This window comes from Prinia subflava, chromosome 5, assembly GCF_021018805.1.
Source record: "Prinia subflava isolate CZ2003 ecotype Zambia chromosome 5, Cam_Psub_1.2, whole genome shotgun sequence".
Lineage (NCBI taxonomy): Eukaryota > Metazoa > Chordata > Aves > Passeriformes > Cisticolidae > Prinia > Prinia subflava.
Genome location: NC_086251.1, coordinates 57039068 through 57066227, shown reverse-complemented (window position 1 = coordinate 57066227; position 27160 = coordinate 57039068). Strand labels below are relative to the sequence as shown.

Here is a 27160-nt window from a genome sequence, read left to right as displayed (position 1 = left end):
GTATCGAAGTATGAACCACTGTATAAAAACCAGACATTTCTTTAAATGCATCTCAAGCTTCCCATCCTCCTCGACTTCTCACACCTCCAGTGCCCTCAAGGGGGGATAATACTGTATAGACAATATGGACAGGGGGAAACAAAACCAAACAAACATAAAAATAGAGCAAGATAAAATTTTGGTATGACCATTTCTAATGTCATGGAAACTCCCAGAAGAGCCTGTGGTCACTGCTCACAGTGGGTTAGCACAGTTGCTTTCAAGGTATTTACTAACAAATTCAGGATGTTTGCTTCAGCTCCGGTGTTTAATCTTTAAAACCACAGATGAGAATTTGAGACCTTGTATCAGTGTCCAGCTCAACTCCCAAGCTATTCATTCCTTCACGGTACACTGAGGCACTGATTTAAATGCAGCCTGGGGAACAGCCTTTACCTGTGCACAAAACTACTTTTGTAGGCTACACACTTGTGATCTGAGGTCCAAACTTCTTGTAAGATAAACCAGATATTCTGCTGCTGCATGAGAACCCAAAACATCCCTGAGAAGGAAAGACCAAGAGGAAAAATCAGCAAAGCAATTATCATAACTGAAAGTAGGAAACTAATTTAAGTTTTTAATTCCAATCCTGTAAAGGTTGATTTCTAACTTGCAAGTTAAGAAGACAAATCCTACCCTGGAGGCCAACTTACTGCATGTTCCTTTTTTTAAAACTTCTTTAGAAAATACTTGCCTTGCAATAAGAGAGATGTGAAGTTGTTAAGTGTTCTGAATATTGTCTTACAAGTATTTAAAGGGATTTGTGGTAGTGAGCTCTTCTAACAAAGACAAGCAAGTTGGAAAAAGAAATGGAAAACGATAGGGATTAGACTATTGGAATAAATCAAGTAAAAAACGCAGTATTTAAAAATCAGACGTTTAATATATATTTTCCCATTTTATTGAGGCAACCATCTCTCCTCCACTGCTGCTCAAGCCATTCACCTGCAGTGCCCCTCTCCAGGCTCCATCCCAGGCTCTCCAGAGGGTTTCCCCCATGTACGTGACCACCTCCAGCCTTCCCCCTCGCCTCCAAACTGCAAGGCAGAACAGCACGAGGACTGAAATGCTGCCACAAAGGAACAAATTCCTTCACCAGCTGCGAAGTGTAAGGCTCAGAGGGTTCCTAAAGAACACTGAGTGGCTTTAATGCCTCTTTCCTGCAGCCACTGCTCCTGATCTCCCGCACACGGGAGGTACAAGGATACTCACCAGCATCAGAGGAACTTTGGAAAAAATGAACTTAATGAAAACCGAGTGTTTATTACAGTAATTCTGGCTGAAACTGAAATTACCACCTCATTGCTTCATTGTTTGGTGTTTTTTTTCCTGCAGACAAGAGTCCTTACATTTGATACGTGTGGATGGGTACCTGACAGCTGCAAGTTCACTGATGAACAGGCTCATGAGGTTTAGATGGGAAGAGGTGGAAAAAAAAGCCAAGCACCTGGAAAACACTTCATTGCTTCTTTATTTAGATGCACCCACAGTACAGAGCCCCTTGAGCATGTGCAAAAGAGGAAGATAACACATTTATAGCTGGGAGCACCATTGAGTTTGAGTTTCTTTGATACCATTTTTAAGAAAGTAAACTGTTTCCAAAGAATGACATTAGAATCCAAGAGTTAAGACCGGCTTGTACTTTATCCAGAGGTGGAAGATATTTTTATTATTACTTGGATGTAGTGTAGAAGACATTTTCACAGTCTGGTTGGACCAGTCTATATATTTTCATATGCACCTTTTAATATATATAAAAAAGTTTCGTTTTTCCCCCCTACCCACAGATAGTTAGATGCACCTAAGTTTAAAAACAGTAATGGGACCAGAGCATTCCTATGGGGAAAAATGAACTTTTGCTGCCCTCTCCTGCTTAAACAATGAAATGCTAAAATATTAAGATCTATGGATCTAAATGCTAACCTTGAAACAAAAAGCATGACATTCGCTATACTACAATCAAAAATAGGACAACAAGAAATGTATCGGTACTATTTATATTTGAAAACTCCTCATGGCTCCATGAGGTTATGAATACAACATATTTACAGCAGGTGATCCAAGTAACAAAAACTCTTACTCAGAGAGGTCGTGATAAAAAGCGCACGCTTCTGTGGATGGGAAGCAACACTTGGATAAAAGTTTTCGACCAAAAGTAGTTCCATTCTGTTTCAAGATGCTGTTTCAGAGTTCAAAATGGAAAACTGGGCTACATAAAATCTGCTGCACATATCAACTACGAAAAACTAATTCATGGCTCACTCCAGAGCTGCTAAGGGAAGCACGTGAGCCAAATTAAAAAAGCTACAAGTAAATAAAAACATTCTTCAACCTTGAGCATCATTGTCTTCTTTAAGGGCAACTGCTTTGGGATAGTGGTGTCACACAATTAAGAGAAAAGGGCATCTTCGTTTTCAAAGACAGAACTAAAAGGAAGCTATGTCAGTTTTACTTGGAGGGAGAAGAATCTCATCTTCCCCACTCCTCACAAAACAATAAAGAGCTTTTTAGAGCTCCTAATGTATTTTTTTTTCCATCGAGTGACAGAGCCCAAGGCTGTACTTACGCACGTATAATGTAAGTACAGCTGCTGCATTTCTTACTCAAGCAATTCTTGGCTCTGACACCCTCGATTTTTCCACATATGAGAACAGATAAAAAAATAAATTAAACCCTGTTACTTATGCTAACAAAACCCAGATTAAATTTACTGTAACCCTGCTAGCAAATGCTCCAATGGCATTTGAATACTTTTATTTAAAGCATTCCAACCTTTGGAAGAGAGACAAGAAACACTCAAAAGCAACGAAAGGAAAACAGTAAGGGCGACGTGCAAGATGAAGAAAGCAACGTGTGGCCAATTCAGAGTGCATGAGAGGAACTTTACTTGTACAGTTGTTACATCCCCATGACCCAATGCCCTCGCAGCTCTTTCCTGTGAGCAGACAGTGCTCAAAACCCTTCCCCCTGAGACCAGTGTGGCCCAGGACACGCAGGACCACCCAACGCCTGCTGGACGAGCAGTCAAGAACAACATTGACACAAAGGTGGCTTGTGGAACTCAAGAAGCAAACAAAAGCGTAATTTATGATGCAGTGACCACACTTGGGACCACGGGCTGCCTTCCTCTTCCTCCTCCTGCAGCTCCAGCGGGAGCAGTGGGAGCCCCGTGGGGCCGGACATCGCGCCGGGACTGCGGCACAGGCGGGGTCCTGGCAGCAGGGGCTTCTTCAGGTGCCTCACCCAGCATTTAGAGTCAAGTGACTTCATAACAGCACATCATCTCCTTCTCCTTAAAGGAACCTTCCTTCTCAGAAGTGATAAATCATCTATAAACACCAGACACTCCCCGCTGTCCCCGCGGCAGAGGCCACGAAATATTGCAACCCACCGGGTTCTCGTCAGTTTTGTACGATCAATCGCAGAATGAGACATGGCAAAACCAAAAGTAGTTATGAACAAACAACACTCACCTAAACTCTAAGTACAGGACAAGGTGCTTTTTCTAATTTCACATCGTTGTGTTTTACTCCACCAGGTGAAAAACATGAAGTTTTATTCCTCTGTTCTTTCTCAGTTTTTCACAATGGAACATAGTCTTTGAGCATGAGTTTGAGTCCACCCTCTTGTGCTGTGAAATGATCGTTTCACACAGAAATCACACTAGAAAGATTTTTGGTGGGTTTTTTTTTTGGTAACAGAAATAAAAGACTGTCAAAATCAATGGGCTAAGGGACATGATTTGTTATAAATTTATTTAATCTTCAGTATTTCAGCTTGCACCTTTGCTTCAGCACTTTAAAATAAAATGTTTCAACTATGACAGAAACTGCCTAATTTACATTGCGTCCCAGTCGGTTCTTAAAAGAAGCTCATAATAATCCCATAAAATCATGTTGTGTTTGGTGTTGCATATGACTAGTTCCACTTTTTTTTTTTTTTTCCAGAATTAACAGTGTCAAGTTCTTACAAAACCTTGAGTTTACAACATTTGTGTGTGCAGACCCAGGAGAACAAACTGTGACCTGATAATCCTGAAACAGTCAGTAGTCTAGGAGGGAATTCCTTTTTACCTTTTTTCCATGCCTGAAAAGAAGAAAACTTCAAATTCTACTGTATATTTAAATGGTAGGAAGAAAAATATACAAGCTTGTATTTATACTGTATTTCTATCAATGGCAACAGGTCATAAATTCATGTTTGCAACTATCACAAAGACTCATGAACACCAATTCATTTTTATACTGTAAATACTGCTGGATTGATGGTTTAGGATTATCAATTCACTGTTGTCATATGTCTATAACAGTTCAAAAGCATCCTGGAGAAAAATCCTGAAACACATACCCTTCGGTATAGAATAATGCAACTGCATTAGCTAAATATATACTGTACATAAGTCTTATCAGCATTTTACCTACCAAAGATGTAAGATTCCACTTTCAAATACAAAGCAGATAGCCAATAATGTATACTTATAATACAGCCCTCTTCTTTGTTTTTGTATTTTTTTTTCCTCTTTTGTTTTAAACAATTTGGTCACAATGCACCTTTGATATAAAAGCATTTTAAACTTTATTATTAATACTCAGAACATTAGGATTTCCAGAATTTTTTTTTTCAGTAGCATTTGTAGAACCATTTTTGGTAACAAATACAGTAGTTAGGAATGAGCATCCAGATGAGAATGCAGAAGTGTATAATCCAGAATCCTTTCCAGCTAAGACCATAGGGCTGGTACTGTGATGAGTAATAGTACTAGAACCACAAAAACACTAGAGTATGTTTCTTAGAGGCTACATCCTCTTTTGCTGGAACACTTTATAAATACATATTAAAAAGTAAGGCAACAACTCCAAACTGTCCAAACTGCTATCTCAACTCAATTTCCAATTAGATCCATGACCACTGGAGATCAATTTTATGTTGTTTAGCATGTGTCTTTATTCTTTCTCAATGGTCCAACAAGAACATACTGTAATAATTCAGCAATTAAGTGTTTCTAAACCAACCCTGGTATGTGTGCCCAATGCTGTATCACTAATACTGGTTTGGTACTGAAGTCCAGGGTGTTACCACTGCCCTCTTGTTTTTTTTTTTTATTCCAAGGATTGTGGACACTAATTTGGATTTGCAATAAATAGGTGCACGAATCCAAAGCTCCCTTTCCTACTATGTTTATCACCTACACGTTTTTTAATTCCTAATGTTCAAATTAAGGAAGCACCAGAGACAGCCTGGTACTAAGAAAATGCTCACACCAGTAAACAAAACTTTTATTCAGGACCAACGTTTTTCATGGCCCTGATCTGAATGGACATTCAACTTATGAAGATGTGCAAAAGGAAAAGAAAGTCAAATTACAGTAAAGTTATCCAGAGAAGGAGGATGTTACACAAACTCATAAGGAAATGACAGTCTTTTTTTTCTCTTTTACTATAAATACACGTAACAGTTTAGCAGAAAGACAAGCTAAATTTTAAGATTGTTCACATTTGAAAGTTGTATTATACTCTCTGCTAACGATAAATAAGGAACAGGTCCTGACAATGGAATCTGACATTGCAATTTTCATCAACAGATCTTTGAAGACTGGTTTTAAAGAAGGGTTAAAACAATGATTATGTTTGCAAAGTTCTGAGAAGTCCATCTGTTGTCCAAACTTTGGATTAAAGTCCTTATTTTTTCCTTTACTTAGAGACAGGTATATACAGTGCTGTTGTAATAATGAAACAAATGTGAAATCTACTGTAAAGTTGCACAATACAGAAAACTGTTGCTCCATCTTCTACTACATAAATGTGTGACTCCACAGGTTAATAATGCTGTTTTGTTTTTTTGTTAAGTTGGAATTATTCCATCACGTCTAAGACCTCTCTTTAATTCCAAATCCTCCAGTTTTTTCCACAGTTCTTCACGCTCTTTCTCTTTCTTCTTCTCACTGACAGATGAAATAAAACAAAGAGTTAGTATGGGAGAAGATTGTATAATATTTATGTTAAAAAACATAGTTGACAGTAGGTAGCTGCACAAATTTTCTTGAACACAACTGCAATTTTCCTAATATATATTTGATTTTTATTAATTTTTTCTTTTTTTAAATTTTTTCTTTGTTACCTATATAAATTTAACTAAACAAAGCAGTATGAAAACATAAGCTGAGCAAAGTGACAGCGTTCACAGACACTAATGTGCAATGAGGAATTAAAAAATGCAGTGGAATTTTATTACAGAACTAATTTGTCAAGATTATAAAAATTTCAATTATGCACTAAGTTATTTAATTTTTTATATGTTTATTTATTCAAGACATAAATAATCTTATAAATCACAGTAGCTTTCTAGAAAGCATTCCCTGATTCTTTTAGAAACACTGTTTTTACTTACATTGACTGCTGGCTTTCCTATAGCTTAGGCACCAACCAAGGCAAAGTTCAGCCTACAAGATTTGCCTTTTGTTCAGTGAGTTACTCTTTTTCCACACCAAATTCCTGCAAGATCTATGTAGCATTTGCTTTAACAACAGACTTCAGTGGCTGATTTGAGAAAATTAAACAGCAAACCTAACATTTACTTTACCTGCATTGTTTGCTTTCTAAATTTCCTGTCTCTGCCACAGCTTACTGTGAATAATCTCCTCGAGACTGCAAGGCACAAAATGCTTTCAAGTTCTATGACATCACCTTGTAGGTTTAGATGAAATGGAAATCTAACAGTGACAGATACACAATTCTCTGCCAGTCACATTACAGAAGTCTTGAGAAGTATTTCAAGGGATTAGAAACATTCCTGCACACTTCGATTCAGTCAACATACCAACATCTGGCTCATTTGTTTGGAATTTTGATTTCCCAAGAAGATTTTAAACATTTAAAAAGGTACAAACAACTTTCAGATAAATCCCTGAAGAACAGTAAAAGGAAAAAAAAAGAGCCTATTGTTACTGGAAACTATTTAAAATTAAATACAGGAATAAGTGAAATAGCCTTACATTTTCAGGCTACTTACCAATATTTATCTTCTAATCATTAGGAAATACATGCCTGCTTACCTAAAGGTCTGTTAGAGGATGATCACCTCATCCAACTTACCTATTTCACCTATCCCAGCCATTAATATTGAATATATTTCTCCTCAAGCTTTAAGTGGTATCAAAGCCACCCTTTTGAAATGTGGTTTTATTAAGAAGCCAAAGATTTTCTGAAAGCATTAAGGTAAATACTCCAGTTTATACATTCAGATTTTAAAATTATAAGTAATAAATAAAAATGGTGAAATGGTTAGCACCAGCCTTGGAAAGAAATAGAATGTCAGCAGGTGCAAAAGAAATTATTTGTGCACTTCAGCCACTAAACCTCCCCCATTACCCAGACACTGCAGTGTCTGGTCCTGTTCAGAACAGAATTTCTCATCTTAGAGGCAAAATGCAACACAAAGTGATTTAGGTCACCAAGCTGCCTCCATGAATAGCTGGATTGGATGATCACTCCTAAAATTCTTTCCCTTTTTGCTAAGAAATCACACAGTTTTGTCTCAACTGGGCTAAGAGATTGGTACTGATTTACCAATGCATACTGAGAATGTCTGGCTTCTTTTTTAAACATATCTCTAAACAAGTCTCTAAAAGTAAAATACCATATTAACGAACTAGCCTGTTATGTGCAGATTTTTTGGGCAATAAAACGAAGTGGAATGAAAGGTCAGTGTAACTCCAGTCACACAAGTCAAGAAAACTACAACAGCCAAGAGACTTTCAAGGCTGGACTCTCTAAAAACCTCTGCTGACGTGCAGAGCCCTTTGCATTGCTTGGGGGAACCCTGAATCACAGCCAAGGTATGACTTCAATGAAGTTGCAAACTGTTCAAAGTTCCTGAAATTTCCTCTTTCTTTTCACCTAAACTTTGATTAAGGTGAAACTTCTGAGAAAAGATGCTGCATTATAATGGAGAAGTAAAGCTCAGGGAGAACAGGAGAAAAGACAGGCCGCCATGGAGTTGAACTAATGCCTCTATGAGAGGTGTATTGAATGGAATCCAGCATGCTGAAAGCCTCAGATACAGCAGGACCTCTGAATAAGAAATAAAAAGGCTGAGAGATGTCCCTTTGCTTTAAGACCACATCCAGCCTACAAACAGCAGTTTGGAATCAAATCTCAGGGGTTCCTCTCACGTATCTCCAAACCTCAGTGTAACTTCTTTTTTTTTTAAAGTCTTTGTTTAAAGACTTCAAACCCTTCTTTCCCTTTTATTATTGAAGATCTTGATACACTTAAGTGTTTTGGAAGGTGGATTCAAAAAGGAATTGCATGAGGAATGTGGATTCCCAAGTGATGCAATGGATACTGTATTTACTAAAGGCTAAAGGAACAACCTGCACACACAATCTCACATCCTGCAAGGAGAAACCTAATGAGAGAAAGAGCAAAAATGGTGCAGTGTCTATTATGCCTGAGATTATGCAATTGCACCTGAGTGTAAGGGGAGAACTAAACTGCAGGCCGTGTGCACAGCTGACAAAAAAAGCTTTAAAAAGTTACCGCTGACGATCTGACTTGTAAGTGGCTGTCAGCTCGTCAAACATGGTGCTGTTCATTTCCATAAATGCCTTCAACACATTGTAGACTAAAGCCACAATAGCCCTATGAAACATGGAAAAAGAAGAAAGAAAGGAATCCATTAGTTTCAGGTGAAATCAAACAAAGTGTCTCTTCTTCCCAGCCTTTCTGTGACCAATTCTGCTCCTGCAAGTATGGTTATGTAAATTCCTCGATTTCAGTGAAACTATTCTGATTTACATACTTAAAGGTGAGAATCAGCTTTCATGTCCCTGCTGACTACTGAAACGAGCAGGCCAAAACTCTAGGGTAAAAGGTAACAACAGAAAGCTATTACACATAACTACAGTCCCTTCCCTCATGCTGTGGAGCAATTCTGAATGCAGCTTCAGAGATTCAAATCATCAATGCTGGCAGAAGGAACAGAATTCAAACACAAAATGAAAGTGATTCACATTTCCTTATGACTCGTCTATGAAGCTGAATATTCAGTGCATCTATGCAAAATACAAAGCTGTATTTCAGGAGTGATTTCCTTGTGCTTATAGAGTTCATATTCATTTTCCCTTTCACCGTTCCTGATCCACTACTCTGACTATCATATTCAGACCCAGGGCTGCTTAAGAAGCAGCTCTTCAGCCAGGAGGCAGTGAATCAACAGTAGCAGTGCCAGGAACCTTTGGAGCTAATCCTAACAGCACACAAACTGTGTGCCATTTCCCACACTCCCCTGTCTCTCTCATCTCTTTAAATAAACTTTCATTTTTGTTGCCAACATGAAAAATTGTCTTATAAATACAAAAATTCTTTAAATATCTCCTTTATTTTAGATGTGTCGTTACCTGGCTCATGTAACAAAATTTCCATAGGTATGAAAATCCTGTGAACTGGGATACTGGAATATTCTCATTACCAGAAGCATCCCAGTGCATTTTATAAAAGGTTGGAGACTACTACTGGGGTACTGTGCCATGGAAAGTGTCCTTTTGTGACCAGTGTTACACTACAGAGGCTTTCCAGCAGCAATAAATTTGTCATGTAACCACACAAACTTGCGAGTTTGACTAGGTACAGAACAAAAAGACCAATGTTTGAAAAGATGAAACATTTTACAGGAAGGTCTCAAAGGAACTGGGACCTGCACACAGCACAGCTCATTAAAAATACTGGTTTTGCTAAATGCTAATCATCTTGACTTAGAAAAAAATTCCTACTAAAATACAGGATATATGTCACCTAACTAATAGAATTTTTCATGAAAACTGAAGGTTACTCAGTTTAAAATAAAATTGTCTAATTATCACAATATCAATACAAAGTAACTGCTCAATTATTGTCATAGAGAACAGCTGTATTTAAATAATTTAGAAAAAACAACCCAACCTAAGAATACACTGTCTGTATGTTTCATGGATGTTTTAAAAAATGCAAACACCAGAAGTCTCCCAGAGGTTTCAGTTAATGATACAGCCACAAGGATTTATTAATGCCAAGTGATAATCTTCTAGACAATTCACAGTCAGGCTTAAGAGCCAACCCATTTACAAAAAAAAAACTGTGTAGGAGAAACACTTGATGAGCAACATTTTTCCTTCAATATTAATGTAACATTTAATTTCTTCTTTTTTTCCAACTTGTATGAATGCCTATTTTTATCCCACAAGGTAGTGATTTTGTACACATACCAGTTAATTAAAAGCACTGAGACAAGCTCAAGTGCAGACTAATATATCCTGGCATTAACAGAGTTGCACTTGCTCAGAGCAGCTTAGAGGCTGCATCTCTCCCATTCAGACATTCCCTAAGTTTATCAGTGGGATGTCAAATGGTAAGATAAAGTGTAAATGCACAAACTTACGGATTCCAGTGTTCTTTAGAAATCCTGTAAAGGCTGGAAAACATGATGGGAAGTATAACGTTTGAGTTCTCCTCTATCAAACTCATGATGTATTCATTATTCCAATAATACAGCGCTCTTTCAGCCACCTTTGAGTCAAAGAAATAAAATATTAACAGGAATTCAGACACCTGTAATTTTGTGATTTTCTGAAGGAAACACAAATCACAGAGAAACTCCACAAAGATGAGCTAACAGGAGTAATTAGTTTTGGAATTAAATTCTAATCAGTAGCATAACATGCATTAATGGAATTAAGTTTGAATTTTCTGTCCTGTAGTTCTGATCCCACAGTACCCACTCTCTATTTCCTGAGCAATGTGTTACTGCTCACTGAAGACTGGCTGCAGACACAGCATCAGTGCTGCAGTTGAGGAGGGGAAGGAAGAGCAGAGAGAGACTTCCCATCACCCCTTCCCTCAAAATCAGGAGGAATGCAGCTGGAAAAAAGCCAGCAGTGCTGGGATACCCAAGGAAGGAGACAGGGAAAGGCCCAGGAGCTGGGCTGGATAGGAGAGGAGAAATCTGAAGTGTGAGGAAGGTACCAAGGACAGTAATAACCCTGGAGAGGAGCTGGGGGCTAGGAAGGAGGATGCTGATCCGAATCATGATTTAAAAGAAGATGTAGTCCAAGGAAGAGCTGAAAAATCACATCTGTCTTTGTGCCAGGACAGATCAGCAGGCTTAATATGGAGACACTACAGGCCATGAACTCTATATCCTCTTCACATATCCATTTACATCCCATTCATTCCCCTTCCTCCCATTACACAATGTGATTAAAATAAGCTACAGTTTGTGTCACCTCTAGCCAGACACGTGGTTATGTGGTTAGAGGGAAACAAGTCAGAAAACAAGAACTGCACAATTCTGCATCAAAACCAGGGAGCAAATCCATCCTCCAAGGTCTACAGGGCCAGCACCTGCCACCCACAGTGAGAAGGGCTCAAAGTCTGCTTGGACACAGCTTAAGGATTTGAGAGGGGCTCAGAAGGACAAGTGCTGTGCTGTAACCCCAAACACCTCTAACATGTTAATCAGGGAGCTCAGACCTAACCTTCCACCCCAACACACCCTCTTCCACAGAAGTATTTAAAAACATAACATAAAATAATATTTACATTTGAGGGGTGTTATGTTTGAAACTGAGACTGTACATTCCTATACAAACAACAACCTCTACCACTGACCTGAAAATGAGGGCTAGAAACACACTTGGCAATTTGTTTAAACAAGGGTTCCTGGATTTTCACAAATTGTGATGGTTCAATTACATCCAAGATTTCCTCCAGCTCTCCTAGGAACATGACCTAAAGACAAAAAAGAAAGCATTGAATATAAAACCTCCATCTTGTTCTGCAGAATGCTGGTAACCTTCAAATTCTACTGCTTCAGGAAGAAATGGAAACCTCACTAGCTCAGTGAGACCCTCACTCAAAAATTGTCAGCAGTTCTACCATTGGCAGTTTTTGGACTCAGTCTCTTAAAACAAGGACAAGTTTCTTCAAGTGCTGCATTTAAAGTATTTTGAATGATATTTAGAATTGCACCAGTATATATATCCATGCTGAAAACCTTGTCTCATACAAAGATCTGAACAACCAAGGCTTAAACTTTAATAACTAAGGAGATTCTCCTAATTTTACCTCACTTTTGAGAGCAATATTCAAAATAACAGTTTTGCTGTTTCACAAACCTCACTGAGGAAACTCTGATTTGCATCTGAAACAAAAATGCACACGTTGAACTGCATCTTTTACATGTTTAGCAGGTAAACACCACATAAAGCATCTTTCATTCTCACTGGAAAAATACTGCCTTTATATGTAAACAATGCCAAATCTAACAGAGTTTTCCAACCTATCCTCAACTATGTTTATTTTCTCCTTTCTAAAAAATTCTCTGCAGAAGTACCAGTACTTATTTTGTGTATAGAAACCATAGTTATCAAACTTTTCACAGTCAAAACTGTTCAAAAAACTAGAATTAAAGTATTGAAAAATCATCTGCAAGAAATAATACCAGGATTCACCACAGCATGTGCTAGCAACAATGAATTATTTAAAGATTCCCTTATTCTTAGAGCAAAATAACTTTTTTTTTTTGTAATGCTAGTATATCACTTACCTCTTTCTGACTGCAGGTTTTTGGCCAGAATTTCATTAAACCTCTAATGACCTAAATTAGAAGGAAAAAGAAGTTAGATTTCTTACTTTTCTGTCTACAGGGTAAACCATTGATAGTGAAAAAAGAAGTATGAAAGAGATATTTACTGGTTCTGTGAGTGAGGGGTCTTTCTCCAGAAACTGTACTATGCAATATGCCAGCTGTGAAGAGGTAAGAATTGACAAAAAAAATTAGAACATTTCTATAAAGAAACCACAAAACCCCAACTTTTTAAAAAAGAGACACTTAAGGCAAGATGCTATTCAGCTCTCTCAAATTGCATCCAATTTTAGACTGAGATGCACAGTTCGCACTGTGCAAACCCATTCAAAGTTCAGTTTATAAAAAAGAAGAGGACACTTCACAAGAACAATTCAAGTGACAAAGCAGCACATAAAATAAAAATCAGAACAACTTGGAATTCTAAATACAGTCATACAAGCAATGTTTTGAAGCTTTTGCCACTCTCTCAAAAGGTGTCTTTTTACTAATTTTATACAACAAAGTCATGAGAATTCTTGCAAGATGAGTCGACACAGCTAAAACCTGGAATAACATACTTAGAAAGCAGAGCTTTATCACCATAAGAAATACTGCACTGTCTGAAAATCAGACAGAAGGGCAACAGGTAGCAGTTATCAGAGGGAAAATTACATCATGTAAGCTGGAGGTATAAAAAGATGTATGAGAGCATAAATGCAGTATTAAGGAACCTGTGAGGGAGAATATTAAATGAAAAAATGTGGGTATTAGTATTCTGAAGGTTGCCAGGGTGGAGAAGAGCCTTGACAGCACAAGACTAAGGAAACCCAAACATCCTCTTGGGAGAGAGAATGGGAAAGGCAAACTTGTGAGAATGAGAACAGAGCAGAGAGGAAATCTAGAGAGAGCTTAACTACTAAATAAAATTTCCAAAACATTACAGATGTTAGGCTTTTAATTATCTAATCAGAACAGCAGCTAGATATTTGTCATACAAAAGATACTGAATTAATTTGGAAAAAATCAATTGTATTTTTTTCCACATTTAGAATTTCCCCCCCACTTTTTGTGTGCATTTAATGAAATTTACAAAGCAACCTTAAAAAATATATACATGTAATTCTTACTGAACAGAAAATATTTTCACAATTTCTACCTGTGCATGGAAGAGTGATAAACTCCTGACAGTGTGTAAAGGGATCAGCACCTTCACCAGAAACTGTTTATGCTCTGCCTTGAGAGGTAAAGCAAAACCATTGATAATACTGGAAATTAGAAAAGAAATATTTGTTAGTGTCATCATCACAGAGAGCAATACTGAACAAGCATTTTGTAGATTAAAATATATTTAGCAGTCAGCACCTGTTTACAAATAGCCCTTGTAAACAGGTGCTGACTTTGGTCCTGCTTTATATTAGCAGGGCACTACTCTAGGTAGCAATCCAGCTCCCATTAGGAATAATCACATAAACAGCTGCACAAACCTGGTGCCAAACAGAAAAGACCTTGTCTATGTGGTCTGTAAATTCATGTAAGCAAGGTGGTCTTGAGTAATTAACCCAGCAAAATTAGACTCACTCGAAACATTCACTCTGCTAAGCGTGCTTAGAAGAAAATAATCCTCCAGCATGTAAGGATGAAGTGTGCAGTATTTCATGCACTCATCCAACACTTGGGCTGTAACTTGCATGCAGTTCTATATTCTTGGCAAAGATGTGACAGAGATTTGCACACGGGATTAAAGATGAGCATGTGCTCACATCTGTTTTCAGAATCAGGGATTACCATAATACTTTTTCCGAATCTGACACTATCCTGACATGTCCACAAGGGAAGTCTGAGTTAGGTAATAAAAAAAGACTCATTTACCTTCCTAAAATTTCCAACAGTTCAGCTACGCCATTGAAGTGTTCAGTTTCATAAACAAATCTAAAAAAAGAAAAGTTAAATATAAGCGATAGATCAGTTTCCTAAAGCGTTCATAAGCAAAAAGCACCTTCTTCCACAACTTACCGTAGAAAAATATTATTAATCTGTTTTCGGATAAATGCTCTAAGACCCAGGAACTTGCCATAAATTCTGTGCAAGACTGTTTTTAGGTAGTCTCGTTCTCGAGGGTCTTCACTGTCAAAAAGCTCCAACAGCTGTGTTTAAAGGAAAAAGAGAACTGAAACAGGAGACATTTGACAAGCAGGACACACAGACTTCTGTATGAAACTGAATTCATGGAAACACATAAATGAAAGAATTTGACATCTATGGTACCCAAGGAGTAGATACCCAGTATTTAAAAATCTGCTGGAATCTTAGTACAACATCACAAAACGCAGAATAATAAATTTGTGATTAACTAGCTCTGAAATGCTGCCTTCCTCCTCCCCAAAAATAAATATGATAAGACAGTTTGCCTTTTGCCATCCACCATTCCCTGACTCTGCAGAACCAGAAGCTCCTCATTTGCTCCAATACTTTGTTCTCACAACATTGTATCAAGGTCACATTTTTCTAATTGCTTGTCATTTATATGATGAGCTCTTCAGCCTTCCCAGTGACTGCATGGCCTTCACCCAGTGGAAAGACTCAACAGGGAGGTCCATGCCAGCCCTGGATCTGCTCTTACAGCATCTCCACCAATTGCCACAATCAAAAACACCAGAGAGAATTAATCCTTCACTTTGAGCAAAACAGTAATTTCACAATGCCAATTAAAAAACCAAAACAAAACAATGAACAAAGAAAAAACAAAACCTAACACTGGAAAATCCAAAAATTTACTAATTAGCTCTTAAATGGACAGTAAAATAATTATGTGAAGCTCAGTCAAGAGAGGAGGTGTTTTAGTGTCTGGTATTGTACAAAATATACCCCAAAATCTGCCACCTGAAGCTGCATGAAATGAGCAGCAGGAATATCACCTGCAGATCTTTGTTTTGTTCCCCTTGAATCCTCTGCTACAAAAATATGAGTTTTCCCTAAGCCACCTTCTTCATTTTTTTGTGACACCACAACATCGGCTATTCTGGTAGATATTTGGAATAAATTCAGAGGTAAACTTTACTTAAAAGCAAAAAGCACAACCAACTGCCATAAATGTGTAGAAAACTTGGAATTTCAGGTAATTTTTAGTAATCATAAGCAACCAGTATCTGTCTTGCATGAAAAAGAAAGTAACTGTCAACCAGGACCTGTCTTGCAAGAGAAATAAAGACAGTTTGTCAAACAGGTCCTACAAATGGGTAAGATGCTGTCAGAAAATCATTACAGGAGTGGCAGAAAACAAAATTATCCTAGATTCACAGATAAATTATGAATACCTATTACAAGGTATGTATGTCAATATATGCATGCTATACCTGATCTGAGTTAAAGTGCTACACAGCTTTGAGGAGGTGAAAAAAAGATAGGAAAAAAATTGATTAAGAGCTGTTAGGCTGTCTGGGATTTTGTTTTCTGACATCCAGGTCTGGGACTGATGCACACATTCTTCCTCATTGTTTTGAACATTCTGCAGCTTGCAATGAGACCTCACTGTATTTTCCTTGCAGTAAGAATCTGTGGTGGGAATTTTATGAGGGCAGTATGAGGTTTGTCAGCTGCCCTCCAGAGGTTATAAACACACTGCTTTGTTCAATTAGTTCTAGATTTAAATAAATAAATAGTCACCCCATCCTTCCCCAAATAGCCCATTTCAGCCTAAGACAGCAAACAGCTGGAAGCATTTATGTTTTTCATCTTCTTACTGGATTGAGAAGTATTTTTATTTCCAGTTCCCTTATGCAGATCCTCTCTGGAAACACTGCAAAACTAAGACCCAGTCTCTCATTGAAAAAAAAAAAAAAAAAAAAAGACAATTATTTTGCTATGTCCAATGTGTTATCAGGTTTCAACAATAAAGTCTTATTTTTATGGATAAATTGCAAGATTTCTCTAATTTATGTTGACTATTCTAAAGATACATAGAAAAGGGAAATTAATTTTCCAAAATAGCAACCTACATAACACAGAGACTTGTGGATATATTTGAATAGTATGTCTCTTAGCAACCACTGCCAACCATTTCAAACTGTACATAAGCAGGCTTTAGAAATGAACAACTACACTGGTAAATACAGTATTCTATTAAAACATACAGCTGAAAGCCAGAAACACAGCTATACTAAAAAAAAAAAAAAGGCAAGTAAACAAGCAAAAAGTTTGGAAGAAGTCTATTAAAAAAGCTGTAACTTTTTAATATATTTTTTCATACAGGCATTCTTGCTGCCAAGAAACACTTCGTTAAAATTAAAAATAAATTTAAAAATTAATTTTGAGAAAAAGTTGATTCCAAATACTCCAAATGTCCCACTTATGTTGTCAGTGTCACAAGACACCAAAATGCTCAATGTTCTTAAGCCCCAAATTGCTTTCCTGCAGAGACTCAGGAGTTCCTCCTGACACACAACAAACACAACAGCAAGTGGAAGGACACCCCAGTTCCTACAGATCACCCAAATTATTTACACACATGGAAATATATCTACTTGCTCTGTGTGTGTGTGTGTATATATATATATATATATGTGGCTGAATAGAACTTTTCATAGAAAAATGTGAATTTTGAATTGACACTGTGCACAACAATATAAAAATGTGCATCACCAAACCACACAGCAAGAACATAGCAATCCTTAGAACACCTTTGACCTCTTAATTGTCATATCATGTTTTCTGATATATAGGTTTTAAAATCTCATTATTCCCCTCTTTCAGTAGATACTATTCTTCCATTTAGTGGATTTAAATAAAAAAAATTAAAATCCTTGGTTTAGACCCATTCTCCTGTGCCAAACTGACAGTTCTGAATGTCTGAAAAGGGTGTGAGTGGGATGTTGCCAGTCATGACCAAGTTCAGCAGCACAGAACAGGAGCATCTGAGAATTATTTTTACTATATTTTGAAGGAGAGCACATGCATTCATCCTAATGCAATCCTGCTCTATCTAATCAAACTAAAACCAGCCTGGAAAAAGCTGTCAGGAGTGATTTATCATGCATGTTCTTTTATCTCCACCAGGTACTGGATTAACACATTGGTGCATCTCCTTGTCAAATCAGTAGTGATGAACAAAAAGGAAACCACTAGAGGTTTGATCCAGATGAAAAATGCTCTTGTGTTTAGGAGATGGATAAAATAAAAATCCAAGTATATCCTATTGCTTTTGTAGGATGAAGAAGGTCTTGTGCAACTAGAAGGAAATTGAATTCCCTTCTTTGAAACTTTGAGTGCAAGGACAGAAATTACTCTTTCACTACATTTTTCAGGTATTCTTCCTCCAAACCATATACATGAACAGTAAAAGCACAACTTTTATAGCCTGACACTACAGGGGAAAAGAAAAGCTCCATGAGTGGTAAGGGGCAAGAGAAAGGTCTTCAGAAATGCTGGGTATCTCCTGCCAACTCTAGTTTGTTTTTCATTCAAGTACCAGCCTACAAAGAACTCCCTTTTCCAGCTAAGTAGGAATTATTCTAAATTCCCCTGATTTCAAAAGCAAGCTACAGACAGCATCAAGCACAAAGTTCTTTATGACTTTGTAGTTACACAGAAACTCACGAAGGGAAAAGAAAACCCAAGACAGGCCTGCTCTCAAACCTGAAGACAAAAGATGTATGTGTGGAGTGTCCTGGTTTATCCCAGAAAACAACTTCCTTCAACCACCCCTGTATGCATAAACAATACTAAGATACATTAAAACTGGTGTTTAAGTAGTCTCTCTACATAGAGAGAACAGCATTTTGAGACTACTTGGTAGCAAACTTTTCCTTTTTCAAGTTACTGTTTCAGCTCCCTCTCAAAACTAGTAAGTCAAATATTTTGATTGAGGTATCAAAACTGGATCCCAACCAGATCCCAGCCACAAAATCTATTTTATGTATCTATAGCAACACAGACGGACATACAAACACACACACACCTTTTTTCACTACCTCTACAGATTGAAAACTTTCATTGCAGATGCAGGTTTAGCCTTTTTCTGTTGCAAATGAAGTTATACTTTCAAATCCTGAACAAAATCTTTGTAGAGGATTTTATTTTTTTCCCAAAAGCGACACTAAGCCTTAAAGAAAACACACCAGCTTACCTGCAATACAAATTTTTGATCTATGTACTTTTTGGCAATGCTGGGCTGAAATTCTTGGCTTTCCAAAAATCGTATGAAAAACTCATATACAAGCTGCAAAAGAAAAAATAAACAAAACACAGATTTAGTTTAAGACTTGATTAATCTTTGTATTTTTAGTATTTCCCTAAATTATTTTGTTAGAAGATTAAATGCTTGTTTTTCCCCAGTAGAATGGGTTAATATAATGGAAAATGGTTTTCTCCTTCATCGAATTGGCACCTTTTAGTTAAATTACATGAGCTTTTAAAGTTGCCTTTGCTTATTTAACTCCAGTCAGACATTTCATCACCAAGAACAGCCACTGCCATCTTGTAATGCTTGTTATCATCTTGTAAAGCTTCCTCGAGTAATTGGGAAGCACATTTAAACTGCCCTGTGAACTGCTCAAGTCACATCAAATACAGACATTATAATTCTGAAGGGGTTGGTGAAAGAGTTTGGAAATATTTAAATTAAATTAGAAACTGCTTAGAGTAGTGTTCTAGCACCACTTGAAACACAGAAGAAGAATACAAACCAGAATTTATTCAGAAGTTCCTAACTTACTGTAAAGATTAGCCTCAGGGCTGGAGAAAATCTGCTTATTTTCATGCAATTCCATCTCTACCTAAAGTCTTCAGTGGGACAGCAAGACTTTTCATTTAGTGGAGAAAAAGAAGAGTATAAAGACCAGGGAACAAGGAAGTGAAGTGAAACAGAGACTGCTGTGGCCTCATAAGACAGCAACTCTGATCTGTCACTGGTAATGAGCTGCCAGCCAGCCATTCCCTTTGCAGAACCTTTTCATAAAGAGCAGCCATTGAAAACTTTTTACTTTTTGTCTTTAGTGAGGATGAATATTGATACTGAAAGGAGAAAGGAAGCTTAAAAATTACATTTTAAAATTATTTTAAACTTTTCTATGACAGCAATATGCTGCAAAACTGCTGCTGGTACTTTGTAACAGCGTTCTCTGACTTCTCAAAGGAAGCAATAGGAAATCAAAAAGCAGGAGAGAGGTTCAGAAATAGGTTGTGGGAAAAGTGACAGCTTACATAACACCAACATTAAATCATCAGGAAATCAATTCCATCGACTTCTCACAAATACTTTGGTGAATGTCTTCTTGACAATGGTAAGTCATCCACTGGATAAGAAATTCCATCATTTCCATGCAAATAATCACTTTTTGAACTACAGCACCAGTGTCACTGACTGTGCTGTTTCCAGGCAGGCACAGCTCCTCCGAGCTGCCTTGAAGTTTTGAGGATTCTTATTTTTTTTGTGAAATTTAAATATAAATGAGGGATGAACCTACATTTCAACAGATTCTGAATTAGAGAGCACAAAAGAGTGAAACAAACTGCTCACAGGATTGTAAAATAAAATCTGTAAAATAAAATCCTCATTTCAGGCTGAGATAAATTTTGCTCCTTTGCTCATAGAAACTCCCAAACTCCACAAACTGTTACTCAAGCAAACTTCTTGTAAATTTACCACGGTGTGAGTCATTACCCTGACTAACACACAGGATCTTCATCTATATTTTCTGTAAAGGAATTTACTGCATCGGTATCAATGATGCTTTCTCCAGTTCAGTTTATGTTCTTCATTCAAAATCACAGAACCATGGAATGGTTTGGGTTGGAAAGGACCTTAAAGATCCCCTCATTTCACCCCCCCTGCCATGGGTAGGGGACACCTTGCACCAGACCAGGTTGCTCATCCAACCAGAGCCCCATCCAGCCTGGCCGTCAACACTCCCAGAGATGGGGCAGCCACAGCTTCTCTGGGCACCCTGTGCCAGGGCCTTACACCCTCACAAGTCAGGAACTTCTTAATAAAGTGTAATCTGAATATCTCCTTGTTCTATCACTATTCTGACTATGTAAAAAGTCACTCCCCCTTGTTTTTTACAAGCTCCCTTTCAAGACCTGGAAGGATGCAATGGGATTTCCCTGGAGCCTTCTCCAGGATGAGTAACCCCAGCTCTCTCAGCCTGTGCTCACAGGACAGGTGCTTCAGCCCTCTGATCATCTTTGCACCCTCCTCTCTGGACCCACTCCAACAGGTCCATGATTTTCTTGTGCTAGTAACTCCAGACTGGGATGCAGTGTTATTCCTTCCACATGGGGATCTCAAAATCCCTTGTTTTGAAATTCAGAGGAAGGGCTGCTACTCAGCGAGCTTGAATCCTGCTACAAACACCTGGGAGCAAACCTTGACTCGAGGAGGGGAAGGAGGACTTAGATAGGGATGCAGCTTCTCATTCATTTTTCTGATCAGCTGCCAACACCTGTGCACTTCTGTATGAATATTAACCACCCTCAATAAAGCAAAACTGCCAGCAGTGTCATCCTCACAATGCTCTTGCTGAAGTTGATGAAAAACACTTGTGCACCAAAGCAGTTGGGAAAGCAAAATAATTTTTAAATCAATGAAGGAAAACAGGAATATGAGAGACACCATCAATATAATTTTGAAAGAAAGCTTCAACATTTTGCAAGTATCACGAAGTTCTCTCCCATCTCTGTAGGTACTATATTAGAATCATAAACAGTATTAATGAATGTTAGTGTCTCACAGACTAGTTCTGATTCACAGGTTAAAAAAAAGCTGAGAGAATTATTAGATACACTAGGAAATGACAAGAATTTCTTCTGAGGTAAATAATCAAAAACCTGTAAATGCGGCCACGATGCCTCCAAGGTGGGCTCATCTTCTTCTGGATCAAATTCATTGCTGTCACTAGGTGGGAGAGTTCTGAAGATATTGCAAGATACCTGGAAAAGGCAAAGAAAGGAAGATGAGATAAATTCTTCAAACAGGTAATAGATTTCAGGACTCTGGATGTCTGTGCCTGCTCTATCCTCCATCACTTAAACACTATTTCTTTTTCCTGCTGTCTGACAAGGATCTTTAGCAACAGCACAGGACTAAGGAACCTGTCACTTCACAAACCTGCCACCAGCCTTGGCTTTTCTCTTTTCCTCTGGCATTACCCAGTCTGCCACCACGTTCCAGAGGAGCTCACCAAGATATAATTCCCAATCCTGATGGGCATCAATGGGAGCCAGGACTGCTTAGGAGTTGTAGGAAATACCATCAACTCCTATTTGTAAGTGTTGTCATAGAGCACTTGTTATTTTTGTCTGTACAAAGAAACATTAATGATTAAGGTCTCATCTGTCAGCACTTGTTAGGAGTTGCCAGTGCTACTCACACATTAAATGCCTGGACATCTCATGCCAAGTACAGAACTTGGTACTAAATGAAAGCAAATAATAGTATTTGCTCGACACTTAGCCTACATTTTATTTCATGGCTGGCTCGCTTTGCTTAATCTTATTTAGAGGTACTTTGGTGAGACTGCCTGGCTTTGTGAGGTTCATGCTATCAGCAAAGACTGAGCCAGAGAGCTTTCCTGGGTTAATTAGAGTGCTGAATGGAGCGTACAGCTTATTATGCAGCAAATCTGATAAACTGCAAACATGCTATAGGGCCTCCCTGCACTTGGAAGGTGATGGTGTGCCCTCCTTGTGCTCTGCTCCTGCGCATTGGACCCATCTCTAAGCTGGTTAATCAAACAGCTGGGAAAAGCAGCATGTTATCCCCTAATCTATACATGACCCCTTCATAGTAGTTCAGACAAACTAAGCTATTTAAGACACAAAACAAGTATGTTCTTCGGCATCCTTCTTTATTTTTCCAGCTTTTTTGCTCCTGTAAATGTTTTAGTCTGTAAGGTATATTTTCAGTATGTTGGCAACTTAGTGAGAAAGGGCACTTTAAAGCCCACAGCTGAAATACAATTCAAATACTGATAAAACCACATTTAAATAGGGTGAAGTTTTAGAATTTGCAACACAAACAGAACAGATTCAGGCACTGCATAAACAGAAAGATGAAAGAGCTAAGTGCAGGAAAGCACACACGGTGCACCCGAGTGAGGGATGTTCACTGAACACAAAAGAGTGAGCAAGGCAAACCAGTGAGCACAGAAAGCAAGACACCACACTGGTTTGTGCTGGGACTTGTCCCTTCCTGCCACAAGAGGGTGTGTGCCACTGCAGTTCCCGTCCTGCAGGCTCTACAGAGGCCCCACTCTGTAAAGCTCAGCATTGCTTTCAGACACAGCACTCAGTCCAGCCTGTGCTGCTGGGGGTGAACTCCTCCCGCCCTGTGCCCACCGGCTGAGGGACTGCCAGCACTCATCAGGAGATGAGCTGCTTCTCCTTCCTCCTGCCTCTCCCCCAGCTCATTCACTTCTCTCAAGAGCCCCTTCATGAAGAGACATTTCTCATCTCATGAGAGGTCAAATAACTATTCCAGGAATACACACGTGTTACAGTTTGTCTTTCCTCAAGGATTCCTGAGCTCCTCCTTCTACTATCCCTGATATGAAAACGCAGGGAGAGGAGGAGAGTGATCAGAATTAGCAAGACAGAGTTTCTATGGTAGAACACAAAAGAGGGTAGACAGCTCATAGGATTTCCAAGTAAAAAGTGGGAAATGTACCTTGAATCCAAACATCTGGGATTCTAAAATACTTACTCAAGCATTTTTTGTTAATGTTTCACAGTCGAAAACTCCAGCTCTCCCAGGATTTGGATCAAAATAAAAAACTAAGAAAACCAAATCCAGCTTTTTTTTTTCCTTTTCTGCTTGAAATTTCATTTGAAACACAAAAGAAAATTTTCTGCAAATTTAACTATACATGTATTATTAAAACTTGTACCTACAGATCACTCATCAGCTGTTTTGTTTACAAACTGGAACAAATACTGAATTATGGCACAAGCAAAACCTGCAAGGGAAAGTTGCACTTTCAGAATGAAAAGCTAAACAAAGATAAATTCCTGTAAAACTCAAATTAAGTCACACCAAGCCTCAAGCAGTGCCAGGGCCTTACTGGCATGACAGAAATATGAGAGATTCAGCAATAATTAGTTAAGTGCCAGGACTGACACCTGGATCTTGAGCTTGGGACAAAATTACTACAATTTCTGGAGAGTGCCTACTGAAAAATGCCAGTCTCAAGGGAACTCAATAGCAGGGTTTTTTTGCATAAGAAAATTAACATGCAGGAGTAAATGCAGTGCAAGCTAGAATATGGTCCTAGTATGCAGTTTGCTCTCCATTTTCTGTTTTGCATTTGGAGTAAAGATAAGCTATGTGGAGCCAAAATGCAGATATTCTCCTGAGGAGAACAGACAGAACAGGTTATCTTTAAGTGATTTCCCCAGGTTATCATAACTTTAGGAGATAATGTGTGCCATTACAGTTACATTAATCACCACAACACAGCAGGACAGCTCATTTACATGCAGTGTCAATTTATAGCATGCTTATCTAAATCAGTAGCCTCTGGGTGGTTAATGTTTATAAGCCTCTAAGGGAGAACTGAAGGCAACAAGTCCTTCCATGCATGAACTGCCCAGCTGTACATGGAGACCCTGACAGCCACCACACTAAAGCAGGAACACACTACACTGGATCTGGAAAGAACTTTTCTCACACAGGCATAAGGCAGTTATTTAATATTTATCCCTGGGCCAGAATTCCTTCAGCTGGATAGCTGAATCATTTCTCTCCTGACCTCTCTTGGATCATCCCTGCCAGCCTGCATACACCATCCCCAGTGATTCCTCTCCCAAAGCCAACACAAACGACTGTGGATCAATACTGACTTCTGTCTGCCACTGATGAGGAACGCCTCCAAGCCCAGATGATATTTTTGGAAGGCAAACCAGAACGCTTATATTCTAGAAAGTTGTATCAAGACAGATGTCCCCTCTCTGTCCTCAAGAACACCTGCAGCCTCTTCTCCATGGCTGGACCTTTCAGAAGCCCACACCAAAATGGGTGTACAAAGTCCACCACAGCTCCTCCACCACGCAGAATCCGAACCCACAAGTGCCAGAAGCCAACTTAACAAGCAGTTAAATCCATTGGCACTGAACTGAAAACATCCAAGATCAAACTGGAAGTGATGAAATGAGAGATTTCTAGACTGGAAATGCACAGAAACCTCTGTGTCAGCGTGTCAGTCAGGCACGACTCACAGAACCATGGAGCCCTTTGGGTTGGAAGGGACCTTAAAAGTCTTCTCGTTCCAACATCCTGCCATGGGCAGAGATGCCACCCACCAGACCAGGCTGCTCCAAGCCTCATCCAGCCTGGCTTTGAACACTTCCAGGGACAGGGCAATCACAACTTGTCTGGATAACCTGTGCCAGTGCTTCACTTGCCCTCTTAATAAAGAATGTCTTCTGAAGATCTCATCTAACATCTAATTCCAACCAGAACCAAGACAAAAACTCTCCCAGCCAATTACAAGTCAATGTCAATTCATTAAAAATAAACTAGACAGGGGAGGCTGCTCTGTACCCTCCCAGACAGTGAGCTGCAATTTCTGAACAGATCTGATGGCTGGTACTTGGCAATGCAGAACTAAAAAATTATGAATATACAGGTAAAAGCATTAAGCTTCAAGAAAGCTTTATCACCACATTTATATTTGAAATAACTTTTAGAAAAGAAGGTAGTAAGAGGCTCAAGTCTGAAGGCAAAATTCCTGTTTTGAGGAGTCCTCTCTTTGCCTCTCACTGGAGTGCTATAAAAGTGACAAGGCTGTAACAGAAACACTTCACAAATTGAATTGCAGCTGAGCACTTCTACTCTGTGCTGTTTGAAACCAAGATTTTTATCAGTAATAGTCTTCCTGAATGAAAGCTGAAATGAAAACAAACACACACACTGCAAAGTTTAATATATTCTCTATATAAAACCAGGGTAAGTGGATACCCATTTAGCTTACTGGGAACACTTGCTCTTCAATTAAAAATATGTGGAATCATCCAAATAAACCCCATGTACATATAAAATTGAAACCCAGTGTCTCTGCTCACAATGTTTCAACTGCTGTGCATAATAATAACATAGAGAAGCAATAAAATGTAATTAAGTCATAACACGAAGCCATGCTAACCTGGAGACAACATTGGCCCCTGGAAAAGACACTGGACTTGCCCTTCTGAAACATATCTGCATATGTGGAGTTTTTTAATATTGTTTACAGATTTACATATTCTAGAGCCTGAAGCAACTACTGCAGTCAGCTATAATCTTTCTATAAAACCCGCTGAATTGTTCCCTGAAGTTTGACTCAAAAGCATCTTACAAAATGTAGTATCCCATTTTACCTTAAAATGTTATAAACTGTTCCACCAGCTCTCTTTTCCTAAAGTTTCACTACTAATTTAACTACAGCACTGCTTTTGATCTCAAGGTTGAATCTGCCTGATACCCTGTTGGTTCTTGTTAAACCACCAGATCTCTTTTACACCTGTATATATATTTGCATATGCAGTATGTGTCTATCTATAGATAGCTATTTTTATATAGACATGACAACTCTCAACCTCTGTGTTGTTAAATGGAAAAACAAAGCTCCTAAACCCAGGCAGTTGTTGGTTTCTCTGTTTGTTTTTAATCCTGTGATTATTTTTGCCTCCTTCCTTTGACCTCCCACCTGTGCACAAGTGCACTGGGGTATATATAAAAAGCCAGACCATCTCCCTCTTTTTTCCTGCATGTTGTCGTATTAATTTATCGACATTCACCTCTTTGAACAGTGCAGTGTACCAGAAATTCATATTAAGATACTCATGATAAGCAAGCCACAATGCTCAGGTTCTTTTCTGCACCACTGCTTGCCTGAATACAGTCTTTCAGGGTTTAATATTATGTGCCTTCTTTTGCCCAGCAGCATCACTTTTGACTTGGCTGCATCAAAATGAACTACATTGGATTGTGAACACAGTCAACAATCCAGATCACAGGCTGGGGGGAAAAACAGTTCTTCTCATTTTCCTTTGACCTTTAAGTCTTCTAAAAATTCAATCAATAACCTGCAAGAATTTAACTCTGGATCAAGGCTCCTAAACTTGTTAGCTTACCATCACCCACTTCAGTGGTGGCAGCAGCTTCCATCCATACAGATGAGGAAGCAGCACACCTGAGATCCCTGGGCAATGCTTCTCTTGGCAGAAGTACAGCAAGAGAAAGATCACAGGACAAAACAGCTGCTGCTCAGGTGCAATGTCCACACCATGTGTGTTTAGAGGGAGGAGTTGCTTTCTAGTGATATCTTGCACTGAAAAAAGCAGCAGCTATACTCCTGCAGTGGGTGCTTTGCCCAAAAGAAACCCAATTTACAAACCCTGAAACTTCTCACAGAACTACAGAATGGTTTGGGTTGGAAGGGACCTTATAGGTCATCGAATTCCAATCCACCCTGCCACAGGCAGAGACACTTTCTACTAGAACAGGTTCCTCCAAACCACATCCAACCTGGCCTGAAACGATTCCAGGGAT

The 27160-nt window shown here is 38.6% G+C and overlaps 1 protein-coding gene across 4 annotated transcripts in view; it reads right to left on the bottom strand.

Moving 5' to 3' along the window:
* Window positions 1–3961: 3961 nt before the first annotated feature.
* Window positions 3962–27160, bottom strand: part of PPP2R5E (protein phosphatase 2 regulatory subunit B'epsilon) — a 70387-nt gene continuing 47188 nt past the window's right edge. For all 4 annotated transcript variants that reach the window (XM_063399540.1, XM_063399539.1, XM_063399541.1 and 1 more), the window contains 11 exons: window positions 21463–21564; window positions 18761–18853; window positions 14653–14783; window positions 14509–14568; window positions 13796–13904; window positions 12765–12818; window positions 12619–12669; window positions 11682–11801; window positions 10453–10580; window positions 8577–8678; window positions 3962–5980 (listed from right to left, as the gene is read on the bottom strand). In XM_063399540.1, the coding sequence (XP_063255610.1) occupies window positions 5881–5980; window positions 8577–8678; window positions 10453–10580; window positions 11682–11801; window positions 12619–12669; window positions 12765–12818; window positions 13796–13904; window positions 14509–14568; window positions 14653–14783; window positions 18761–18853; window positions 21463–21564 (1050 nt within the window). In that variant the 3' untranslated portion in view covers window positions 3962–5880. The remainder of the gene's footprint in view (window positions 5981–8576; window positions 8679–10452; window positions 10581–11681; window positions 11802–12618; window positions 12670–12764; window positions 12819–13795; window positions 13905–14508; window positions 14569–14652; window positions 14784–18760; window positions 18854–21462; window positions 21565–27160) is intronic.